This window comes from Carassius auratus, unplaced genomic scaffold, assembly GCF_003368295.1.
Source record: "Carassius auratus strain Wakin unplaced genomic scaffold, ASM336829v1 scaf_tig00217094, whole genome shotgun sequence".
Taxonomy (NCBI): domain Eukaryota; kingdom Metazoa; phylum Chordata; class Actinopteri; order Cypriniformes; family Cyprinidae; genus Carassius; species Carassius auratus.
This window is the reverse complement of record NW_020528892.1, coordinates 25,269-38,484: the sequence shown is the minus strand read 5'-3', so window position 1 is coordinate 38,484 and position 13,216 is coordinate 25,269. Positions and strand designations below refer to the sequence as shown.

Genomic DNA, 13,216 nt, shown 5'->3' with positions numbered 1-13,216 from the left:
TAGCAATATTCCAAAAAACAACATGTATGGGTCAAAATTATAGATTTTCTTTTAAACCAAATCATTAGGTTATTAAATACAGATCAATTCCATTAAGATATTTAGTACATTTCCTTCCATAAATATATAAAAACTGTATTTTTGATTAGTGATATGCATTGCAAAGAATTAATTTGGACAACTTTAAAGATGATTTACCTCAGTATTTAGATTTTTTGCATGCTCAGAAATAGTTGTATCTCAGACAAATATTGTCGATCCTAACAAACCATACATCAAAGAAATCTTATTTATTCAGCTGATGATGATGCCATTAATCTCAGTTTTGAAAACTTGACCCTTATGACTGGTTTTGTTGTCCGCGGTCACATATAACATTTACAATGTCCCATATAATGAAGCAAGATCTGCTGTTGAATGTTCAGTGAAGCAGAGGAATAATAAATGACTTTAATGTGAAGGTTTGGTACCTTGAGGGCCGGGCCCTTCTCACTGGATCTTTCGCTGGCTCTCTTCCCCTCCAGCCCCAGCTGCACAAACAGCTCCAGCAGATTCACCAGCAGCTCATCCACCATCTGCTCTGTCTGCAGGTTTGCTGCGATGTTGGCCAGCGCGTTGATCACGGCCAGAGAACAGTGTCTGCAGCAAACATAAACCGAACGGAGTTAACAGACAAGCTACAGATGCAAATGAAACAGTACAGTCGTGCATTTATGTGACATCATTACTGTAACTGTCAGCACTTATCTATACATCTCTTCTGACTTGCTGAATTTTCATGTGTGTGTATATGTATATGCAATTTTTTTTACGTAGTCAAGATGGTCAAAAGTTTTTAATAATTAATATCTTTTACAGGTTTCAAAGACTGAATTTGTCTTTATCAGAAATACAGTAAAAACAGTAATATTATGAGATATTAAAACAATTTAAAATAACTGTTTTCTATTTGAGCAGATTTTAAAATTTAATTTATTCCTTTGATTCCAAAGATGACTTTTAAAAATATATCTTTTTTTAATAATCTAATTTCACAATATAAAATTTGTTGCAGCCTACATGAGTCTATGAATAATGTATATATTATATATATATATATATTATATATATATAATTTTTATAATTTTTTTTTTTGTTGTTGGTTTTCGTTGCTGACATTGCTGATTTACATTGATCACTTAGCAAGCTGTTGATTTTGTATTAAAGAAAAAATTATAAAAAAAAAAAAATATATATATATATATATATATATATATATATTATATATATATATATATATATATATATATATATAATCAATTCTATGAGTTTTAACTTGATATAATACGATTTAAGTTTAAATGTACAGCCAATTTGATTTTAAATATTTAAGGCAGCAACTGAAGTTTTTAAGTGGAAGTGGACATTTTTTTTTACAGTGTATGATCACTGAGTGAAACAGAAGAATTAGTATAATTAAGGACACAACCTGATTTTATCTAGTGGGATTAATATGATTTTCTCCATCCACATGCCACTGGTAAAAATAAAAAAGTCACCTGTATCCATGATCCTTGTAGTCTTTGGTGGAGTAAACCATCGAGCTGGCCTTCACACTAATCTGCTGGAACAAGTTCCAGACTTCCTGATAAATGTATTGCTGTGGGAGACAAACAGATGGGAGATATTAGCACCAGCAGTCTGCTCAAAACACTTCCTGTGACAGAAGACAGAAGTGCAGCGTACGTTTCCTGTGATGACCATACAGCCCAGCTGATCTATGATGAGGACGTCGAGCCGGGACGGTGGCTGGCAGAACTTCTGCTGCAGGATCTGAAGGATGGGCTCCATCACACGAGGAGTGTCCCTCAGGGCCACGGCGATGTGTCCTAAAGCTTGTATGGTGTGATCCGGGATGAGGTGGGCGTCCCTGATGGAGAGGGACACAAATAACATCTCAGAGACTCCTTACAGAATAACAGATCGCCTAATTTTCTTAAATTCCACTTGAATAAAACACTTTGAACTATTTAATGACTAGTAAAAAACTAATTTGGCTTAAGTTGGGCGAGATGTGCTTTATTGTCAGATTTTAAGAACATACTTGTCATTTTCCTGCGAGATGTAGAGACGGTTGGAAAGACTGGCGAGGAAAGCCTCAACGATGACTGAGTCCATGCACAAGCCTGCTTTTAAACACCTGGAACAAGAAAGAAAAACTTAGTTACTTATTAGTGTCTAGTAATAAGTGGTCAACTATAGTATTGCTGTAGCTCAATTGGTAGAACATTGCACTATCAAGCGCAAGGTTGGGGGTTCGATTCCCCGGGAACACATTTTGTGTAAAAATTGATAGCCTGAATGCACTGTGAGTCGCTTTGATAAAAGCGTCTGCTAAATGCATAAATTAATTTTTAATTTAACTATATGAGAAACTGCAAAGTCATGTTATAGACCGTACAAATTACAGTTTGAATCCCAATTCACATACTTCTACTAAATAAGACTTCTCTGCTCACCAAGGCTGCATTTATTTGATAAAAAATATAGTAAAAACAGTAACATTGTGAAATATTTTTATAATTTACAATCACTATTTTCTATGTTTATACAATTTAAAATTAAATTTGTATTTGTGATGCAACGCTTAATTTCCAGTGTCACTTGATCCTTCAGATATCATTCTAATATGCTGTTTGCTGCTCAAGACACACTTTTAACACTACTATTAATACTATTAATTAGAACGCAAAACTTCTAAGCTCTCATATTGCAATATATAAAAATTATGCATAGGAACTTTTACCTAAGGACATTTCCACACATACAAATGAGGTTTACCTGCATATATTGTCGATGGAGATGTCTCGGAGCTGCTCATACATGGACGGCTGGGTCTTCTTACTGGTGTGAGAGCTGAAGGTGGACTGGGAATGTTCATTGGTCACACTGATCTTGATCTCTCCTGTTCCTGTTTAGAGGGAAATGGAGACCAACTACTCACCCTGATTCAAATGTTTTACTTCTTAAAGTAAAGGTTCACCCAAAAATAAAAAAATGCTGAAAATGTACTCATTTTCAGGTCATCCACGATGTAGATGAGTTTGTTTCTTCATCAGATTTGTAGAAATGTAGTATTGCATCAGTGTCTCATCAGTGGATGCTCTGCAGTGAATGGGTGCCGTCAGAATGAGAGTCTGATAAAAACATCACAATAATCCACAGCACTCCAGTCCATCAGTTAATGTCTTGAGAAGCCAAAAGCTGCATGTTTGTAAGAAACAAATCCATCAAAACGTTTTAACTTCAAACTATTGCTTTCGGCTAAAATACATAAATACATAATCCATAATATTGCTTTCTCGGTTGACAAAATCTTGTCTGAATCAGGAGAGAAATATGGACAGATCAAACACATTTTAAAAGTGAAACAGTCCAAAACAGTCATATGTTGTTGGATTTTGATGTAAGAGATCAACAGAGAATGGATTATTTCACTGGATGAAGCGTTATTGTGGATTATGGGGTCAGATTTTAGCTGGAATAACAGTTTAACCTTAAAAAATGTTTAAAACAAAACAATAACAATAGATTTGTTTCTTTAAAACACGCAGCTTTTCATTTAATAAGACATTAACTGATGGAGTGAAGTGGTGTGGATTATTGTGATGTTTTTATCAGCTGTTTGGACTCTCATTCTGACGGCACCCATTCACTGCAGAGCATCCACTGCTGAACAAGTGACGCAATGCTACATTTCTCCAAATCTGATGAAGAAACAAAATCATGCTAATCTTGGACGACCAGAGAGTGAGTAAATATTCATAAATATCCATATTTGGCTGAACTGTTCTGTGTGTTGATACACAGTGATCCAAGCAGCAGATCAGAGCTATGAAGCAGAGGATCTCACCTGTGTTGTACTGACTGTGGTACTTGTAGAGCTTCACTAGCACAGGTGAAGGCACCACTAGGAAATCTCTGAGAGACATGGTGACTGAATGAGCCACCACGGGGAAACGCTCACACAGCCGTCCGAGACCCTGTTTCACCAAACATCGTACATGTTGTATTTTACATCGAAATGCTTGAAACGAATCATTTCAGTGCACTGTGAGAGCGCCTCGGGACGCACCTGTAAGCAGCAGATGAGCAGAGGCATGTGAGCGATGATGACCTTGCTGGACGTCTTGGACTGCAGCTTCTCGGACAGTTTTGTGCAGAGGTTTTCCGCACCTGAACAACCCGATAGACGAACGGTTTAGAGAAGACACGTGACACAGACACGTAATACACGAGTCCTCTCGGAGTCTCACCCTGCTCCTCGGTGACGGCCCACACCATGAGGTCCACGCAGGCAGCGTTGGCCTGACAGCGCAGTTTGAGCGGGTTCAGCTCGCTGTGCAGATACTCCACGTCATGCAGGATCCTCTGCAGCTCAGACTGACTGCTGCTGAACTGCTCCAGAACGAAATCATGGACCTCCTTCACGAACGACACCTGCAGGTCTACATCAAACCGTCACATAAACACTAACTGCAGGAGGAAATACTTCAACTTTTAGAGTTACTGACAGCCGGACGTCTCAGGTGTGTTGAATGTTTGTGTGAGATTCAGTAGATTCACCCGATTTGGCTAATATCTAGAAAAATATATTGACTTTTTTACATTTATTTATTTTCCCTAAACTTTCTATTCCAGTTATCTAAACATTTAAAGTTATTTTCTACTGTACATTTAAATATCTAGATTTTATTAGTAATAAACTGCAATTTGATTTTACTTATTTGGTGTTAAAATATTAAATATAATTGATCAGTCGTAAGTATAATAGCAAAAAAAAAAAATGTTTTATAAAAAAAAAATTTGTTTAATTATGTGACAATTAATTTTTTTATTTATTTCTCCGTAATTGTTATAATACATATAATAGATTAACAATTATAAAATTATTATTATTATTATTTATAATAGGAAAACAACAATTATTTGGTTTTATTTGTATCAAATTATATAAATTTTATTTAAAATTGTGATTTATTATGTTTAAATATTTAGATTTTATTTGTAATAAACTGCAATTTGATTTTACTTATTTGATGTTAAAAAAAATTAATATAACTGATAAATCATAAGGACAATAGCACAAATATATATATATATATATATATATATATATATATATATATATATATATATATATATATATATATATATATATATATATATTTAATACATTTTAGTTTTAGCTTAATTATGTGAGAATTTATTGTTTTATTTATTTCTCCGTAACTGTTATAATACATATAATAGATTAAGAATGATTAAATTATTATTAATATTAATAATAAGAAAACAACAATCATTTGATTTTATTTGTAAAAACTAACAAATTATATAATTTTATTTAAAAATATGATTTATTATGATAAATATAGTGGATTAATAATAACAATAATACCACAAAATTATTTAATTTATGAATAAATTGTTATTTTATTTGTTTGTATAATTACAATAATAACAATAACAATTAGTATTAATAACAATTTATATAACAGATCATATACAAAATATAATATATATATTTAATATAAATGACAAAAACTGAATTTAAATACATATTTAATAAATAATAAATAATAAATCAACAATAATACAAATTAATAACAATAATATGTTAAATATGGAAATAATAAAATATGAAAAATAATAAGATTTTATTTGCAATAACTTTTTATTTTTATTTTATTTTTTATATTTAAATAGATCTACAATAATAATAATAAATATTAGATTTTTTATTTTTATTGGTAATAAATAGTGATTTAATTTTCATTTATTTATCTCTATGTACTAATCAATTTTTTTATGTCACGTGCATATATAATCAGGTTAAATAACAACACCTTACATTGTAATGTTTCCATCACACACTATTAACAATGTACCTTTCATGTAGTATAAAGTGTCCCTCAGCATTTTAAAGATGTCCACATACAGCGGATCACTGAATGTCTTATAGTGCAGATTAGCTGACGCATTGACCTGAAACAGAGAAAGCAAATACCCAGAAATCAGCAGAGTCTCTCTTTAGAACAGAACAAAGCAGAAGCATCCGAACCAAAGCAGATACCTCCAGGACTTCAACCATAGTCTGATCCAGTGTCTTCATAAAGGTTTCTGACACAAACTGCTCCACCTATCCGACACGAGAAAAACTAAAACGTTAAAAGAGCCAACAAAAATATACTCGAGCAGCTGACAGCGTTCCAGAGACTGACCATCTGCAGAAGCTGCTTCAGTAAATCCAGGGGTATGTCAAACCCTTTACAGTTTCCGCCCGTGAAGAGCGGCGACACGGAGAAACTGGAGCTGATGGTGGAGAAGTAGTAGTCGGGGTCCACAGCGCTGCCGTCCGGCAGATACGAGGCCGCTGGAGCACAAAAACAAGACCTGGTTAATACCCATCAAACCCAGACAGCATTTCTGGGCATCAAAAAACTCGCCCAAACATGTCTAGTGGACTAAAAATACTGTCCAAGTAGACAAAACTAATAATAAAAACTAAATTACCTTCAAAATAAGGAGCAGAGGGGTCAGCAGGAGAACCTGGAGGAAGTCCAGCACGTTCTGGACTGGCCTAGAAAACAAAAAGAGATCAGCATTAACAAAATCACAACTTCAACAAATGCTAAATCATATAATCCAGTGCTTTATATATGATTTGATATGTTTGTATTGTGATCTCGTGTGTGTGTTTATATATTGGTTATGCGTTTTAAATATCAGCTGTTTCAAAGAACTTACATTATTTTTATTAATACTATTTTATCCTATCAGAAGTATGTATGTGATATTCTAGAGTATTTTATTTAAATGTTTTTAATCTCAGGACACTTGCTGAGATGGGTGTCTGTAAGACTTTTTAGTTGATCAACTAAACACAATTTAAGCAATAAATAAAAGAAATTAATCAAAATGAAGGGAGTTTATGATTAAAACAAGAACAAAAATCTGCCACTGGGGCAGAAATAATCTCTTATCAAAGGGAAAGTGATTATTTTATGACCTCACTGATGGATACTTGTTCTTGTTTGAAGCATAAACTATATATATATATTTTTTTTTTCAGAAAACGAGACTTCATATCTTCACTTCTCCTTGATTTAACCCTTATGCGTTGTTGGGGACGTTTTCCTCCACTAGGGGGTAAAGTTGACTCTTATTTTGGCCACAACTTTCTCTGTTTGAGCTAATGGAATGATTTTTGGTGACAAATCTTATTTTGATCCATATTCCAAAATGCTTTGAAACTTTTTAAAAACTCAACGGTACACTGTGAACAAATTCACTACCCTTTCGGGATGTTCGTGGATGAAAACATCCACTAAATTAAAGTGGATGTACTCCATATACAAGCCAGAAACTAAGCGTTTTTTTTTTTTGCACAGGCCTATCTAAAGGGTTAATGGTCCCACCTAGTGATCAACTGTAAAATTAACAAATTTGACCTCTTCCCAAAAGGGAAAACCACAAACAATCAAGAATGCATGATTATATGGTGTCATGGCTTTGCAATCAAAAAATGTCGTTATAATGGAAGTCAATGGGCAAAAACAGCCACCAACAACAAATTAGGGAGAAAACATTTTAATCTAATGCTACACAAAAACTAAAAATGCATCAAAGCCAATGTTGCTACTAATTTTTGACATGCCTAAGACTGTAATAAAAAGTTTTTAAAAAAATCCAGCCACAATTACTTTTATATTGAAAATAAGTCATTTTGTTTGTTTTTTCCCCCAAATCAGTGACATAATTTATGAATTTGGCGATTAAAGAGTTAAAATCTTGGATTTTTTTTTTGATCAGGACTGAAGTTTATTAACAGATTTATGCAAAAAAAAAAAAAATCTGATACATTTTTACAGCAGTTTAATTGAGTGGATGTTTTCATCCACGAAAAACTCGAAAGGGTAGTGAATTTGAACAATGCACAAGGGTTAAGAACGTTTAGATGTTTGTACTGTAAAACAAGACAAGAATATGGAGGAAGATAATTTCTTTTTTTTCAGTGCATGCAACATTTAATGCCAGGCCTTCATGAAATCACGACTTTCTGCTCTAATTGAAGACATTTTCTCAATTTGTGGATGGGCAAATTAAAAAAATCTAAAGATGTGGTCGTCCTCTGCTGGCTGAAGGAGAAAATGCATCCGGTACCTGTTGTGAGATGCTGGAAACGCTGCTGGTTTTGTGGCGTAAAGTGTCACTCTGGCAAGCGGTGAGGAGCGAGCTGGGTAGAATGGAGCGGAAATCATTAAAGGATCGACGTCGGGTCACTTCCTCCCCGTCTCCTGCGCCCAAGGTCTGAGGACTGACCCGTGGGAAGAGTTTAGACAGCAGCGGCTCCTCTGTGTTGCTGTAGCGGCCGAACGCTCGCACCACGCCGAGCAGACAGGGCACAGTGTATTTACACAGGCATTCTGGGGAGGAACATCAGAAGAGAGTCTTTTTATTCCACACTGAATAACAGCAAAAGACATTTCAATTCAACACGAAATCCAAATGGATTATTTCTTTATTCATTTCAATTAATTCATTCAATTTATTTTATTTCAATCATTTCAATGTATATGGTCATATTGTGCTTATTCTAAAGAAAAAGAAAAAACAATTACATAATCTATTTTATATAAATATCTTATAATTATATATTTGTATTGTACACACTGCCTGTCAAATGTTTCAACTAATTACAATTTTTTATGTTTTTGAATGTCTCTTCTGCTCAACAAGACTGCATTTATTTGATTAAAAAAAATAAGAATAAGAATATTTTAAAAGAATAATAATAAAAGTAAAAATAAAAATATCATTGATTTAAAATAACTCTTTTCTATTTGAATGTATTTTAAAATGTAATTTATTCCTGTGATGAAAAGCTTAATTTTACTCCACGAGGTCCTTCAGAAATCATTTTAATATGCTAATATGCTGTTCAATTTATTATTGATACAAATTATTATTAAATAATGAATATAAATATATTCAAATAAAAAAACTGCTATTTTAAATTGTAATAATATTCAACAGTTTTACTGTTTTTTTTTACTGAATTTTTTGATCAACAAATAAAAAAATTCTTGGTGAGCAGAAGAGACTTCTGTAAAAAAAAAAAGTTTTAAAAACTTTTGTACAGTTGTGTTATTAATCATACAATATTGACCAATAAATCACAGCTCGTGTTTCAAGATCTAATCAAACCCAGATGAATAAAATAAATGCTCTGTCTCACATTATGACAGTCAAGAATTTCACACGAACACCTACAAATAAAGTACGATTCTGACCTTTATCTTGGCCTTTATCGATGTTCTGACACATTTCCTGAAGCACCTGCATGAGGTTCATCAAAGCCTCCAAAATCTGAAAGATATTTGATTGGAAACGAAACACATCAGAGCTGCTCTTGATCCTTTGTTAAGTGGAGGGAGATTATGCTTCTCTTTTGAAATACATTAGGACAGCAAATCTAAAAATAATAATCAGAGGAACACTGACAGAATCCTGGAAGAGAACTGAAAAGCAGATTCATCAATTCAACAGCGAGCGAAGTCATCATAGACACACACCTGCATTCTCATGGACTCGTCCATTTGAGCAACGTCTGAGAGCATCGTCACCAAACAGAAGGAGAAGTTCTCCGCAATGGGAAGTGTTTCTGAAAACACAGGGATGAGAGACATGTAAGATCAGGAACAACTGAGAATGAAATGCGAATATGTTATAAAAAGGCAGATTTTTAATACCTCGTCCTTTCCTCTCTGAGCTCTCCTCGATCCATTGCACTCTGGGTAATCCCTTCAGCAAACCCAACAAGTACGGGACAATTGTGTCCTTATGCTGGAGGAGAACACGATCATACAGTTCAGGACTACAGACCTCATGAACACAATTAATGTGTGCACTTTGATTAATATAACACCATACTAATACTATGTCCCACTACGTCTCACTTTAAAGGAATAGTTCACTCAAAAATATATATATATTTTTTGGAAATTAACATTTTCCCACCATCAGGCCATCCAAGATTTAGATGAAAAATTTGGATAAATGTAGCATTGCATCAGTGTCTAAACAAAGGATGCTCTGCAGTGAATGGGTGCCGTCAGAATAAGAGTCCAAACAGCTGATAAAAACACCACTCCAGTCCATCAGTTAATGTCTTCTGAGGTGATCAAGCACCATTTACAAACCAAAACAGCCCAAAACAAATATGTGGTTGGATTTAGATATGAGAGGAAGCATTATTATGTACTCATATTTTAGCCAATAGCAACAGTTTACAGTGAAAACACTTTAATTTGTTTCTTACAAACATGCAGCTTTTAACTTCACCAGACATTAACTGATGGAGTGGAGTACTGTGGATTATTGTGATGTATTTATCATATGTTTGGACTCTCATTCTGACGGCACCCATTCACTGCAGAGCATCCATTGGTGAGACACTGATGCAATGCAGCATTTCTCCAAATCTGATGAAGAAACAAACTCACCTACATACGGGATCGCCTGAGGGAGGGTATATTTACAGCAACTTTTCATTTTTGAATTAATTATTCCTTTCCTCAATGAATATGAGGAGCGTGACTGTGTTCAAGCAGTACCTGCAGCTCAGACTCCACCAGGAAGATGCCGAGGGCGATCACAGCATCTCTCCTCCGCTCATCCAGCTGGAAAACACCTCGGATGTCCACAGGACACATGCATTGTAGCTTCTGGACCTATATTACACAAATATGCAAATGTATTTAGACGTGCCATCTTAATCATGCAGAAGCAAATAGAACCAGTGAGACATGTGACTTTAATTTGCATAAATATCTAATCATGCATCAAACTACTACACCACCAGGGTAATTATTGTTACCTAAAACAAAACAAAAAAAAAACAATTTTTGTTATTTGATATAAAAATTAAATAATAGATTTTGAAACACTAAAACTACTAACTGCACATTAATGAAAAAATAAAAATGATATAAAAATAAGTTAAACTTAAATATTATTATAAAAAATAAAGGAACATTAATTACATTTAAATTAGAACAAAATGAAAACTGAAAACAAAAAATAAAAGCCAATTCAAAATCTTAATAAAAACTATAATAGCATTTTAAATAATCCTAAAATAACACACACATCTCACAAAAAAGTAATGATGCAAGATAATGTACAGAAGTCCACAAAGTTTTAAGGAAGTCAATAACATACTTCCCTTTAAAACAGACAATAGTTCAACCCTTTTCTTTTTTCAGGTGAACATGTACACTTCAGAATTATAATTTATTATAATTTAAAATCCGAAACGATAACGGTCAAACAATGACATGTAGCCAAAAAGTTCCCAGAAAACCAGCATACTTGAAGAATCTCACATACAAAACCGGCTTTTATGACACCAGCAGGTCACATACTGGGTTTTTAATGAATGCATCTTTGCACAAAGGCTCAGAAAATGTTTTGCATTCAGAGACACAATGACTTTTTAATAGAGAGCCGCCCTTGAAACACCTGGTCTTTCAGCAGCTGCGGTCACTTTATGAGACAATGCACACATTTAATATAGTGATCCACATCTGATGTATGTTATGTTCACTTCAGACATAAACTTCTGTTTTTCTCAATATTCGCCAAGATAGCATGTATTTTGACACGATCTTGTATGGATTTGTAAAATAAAGTACTGTACGTACATTTATACTGTGAGACAGTAATAACATGTAAAAAAAAAAAAAAAAAAACTAAATCAGCACCTGATGTGTCAAGGTTAATGCATACTTTACATCTCTACGCTATAAATGACCAAAAAAGATCACTTACTAAAACATCAACATGAAATAAATTAATAAAATAAATAAAACAGTTGACCAAATCTGAAATATAAATGTGGTTAAATTTGTGTTTTGAATTATCTAAATATCAGATTTCACTCACCACATATATATTCTGTATTTGACAATTAGAACATTTATTATGATGACGATTATTATGATTATTATTATTAAACTGATACGTTTATGCATCACTATTTCCTATAGCTGTATTGTATCGGATAAGTAATAAAGACAAGTTAAAATATGAAATTTTGTAAGAGCTGACTAAATTGAATTCTAGTTAAACGCATTATCGATGATTACACTTGGTAATAATTAATAATGTAAAAATCTCTTCAACTATTAAATGGGAAAGAACGTAAAACTAACAAAGCAATGACTGTATAAAACAATTCAGTCGATTTGAATGGCTGGTGTTTGATATTTGGATATACATGTTAATAAATGTTATATAAATAAGAGAGGACGTCAGAAATTAGATTATTTTAATTTGTTTTGGTTCTGTTAGCTGTTAGCTGCAGATGCTAATAGGAAGTAAAACTCTCACCTTGTCAATCGGAGCGGGTCGATGAGCAGCCAGAGAGCGCGCGAGAGACAGAACAGTATTAAAAAAGAAACCTCGCGACGTCCCTTTCGAAGACATTATTCATTTAATATATTAAAACAAACAAATATCTACATCTTAAAATGAAATGTTCGTCAAACTGACAGCAGATGAAAGCCGCAACTACGGAAAGCCACAGCGCACACTTTACAAGGTCACCGTATACGTGCTGCAGCATTTACGCGTTCGCTTTTTTGCTTCTCTGCTGAAATTATACTTCAACATACAAAAGAACTCCTCAGTTACAGAGAAATATATTTCACCCTCTTAAGTGTTTATATATATATATATATATATATATATATATATATATATTATATATATATATATTTTATATATATATATATTATATATATATATATATATATATATATATATATATTATATATATATATATAATATATATATATATATATATATATATATTATATATATAAATATATATATATATATATATATATATATATATATATATATATATATATATATATATATATATATATATATATATAAATTAACTGTTAACTGAAATAAAATAAAATAATAAAAAAACAACGTTACACACATTTTTTTTTGCCAATGAACCCACACAGAAAAATGTTGGTCAGATTTTTTTATTGTTCATCAATGGGAAATCTTTAATTTACCTGTCTTTAATCTCACTTTTAACATGTCTGTTAATTTGTTAACATGTCTCACTTTTAACATGTCTGTTAACACATTT

General features: G+C 32.8%; 1 protein-coding gene across 1 annotated transcript; it reads right to left on the bottom strand.

The window, feature by feature from the left end:
- Window positions 1–470: 470 nt before the first annotated feature.
- Window positions 471–12,584, bottom strand: LOC113099990 (phosphatidylinositol 4-kinase alpha-like; the record flags this gene model as incomplete). Its single annotated transcript, XM_026264852.1, has 18 exons — window positions 12,436–12,584; window positions 10,659–10,775; window positions 9,795–9,888; window positions 9,618–9,706; window positions 9,336–9,411; window positions 8,206–8,468; window positions 6,556–6,622; window positions 6,264–6,415; window positions 6,116–6,181; window positions 5,931–6,027; window positions 4,296–4,487; window positions 4,115–4,215; window positions 3,893–4,022; window positions 2,821–2,950; window positions 2,084–2,179; window positions 1,726–1,909; window positions 1,539–1,639; window positions 471–639 (listed from the first exon to the last, which is right to left on the bottom strand). Coding segments are annotated over exons 1-18 (2,220 nt in total), but the record flags the coding sequence as incomplete, so codon positions are not given.
- Between the last annotated feature and the right edge of the window lie 632 nt (window positions 12,585–13,216).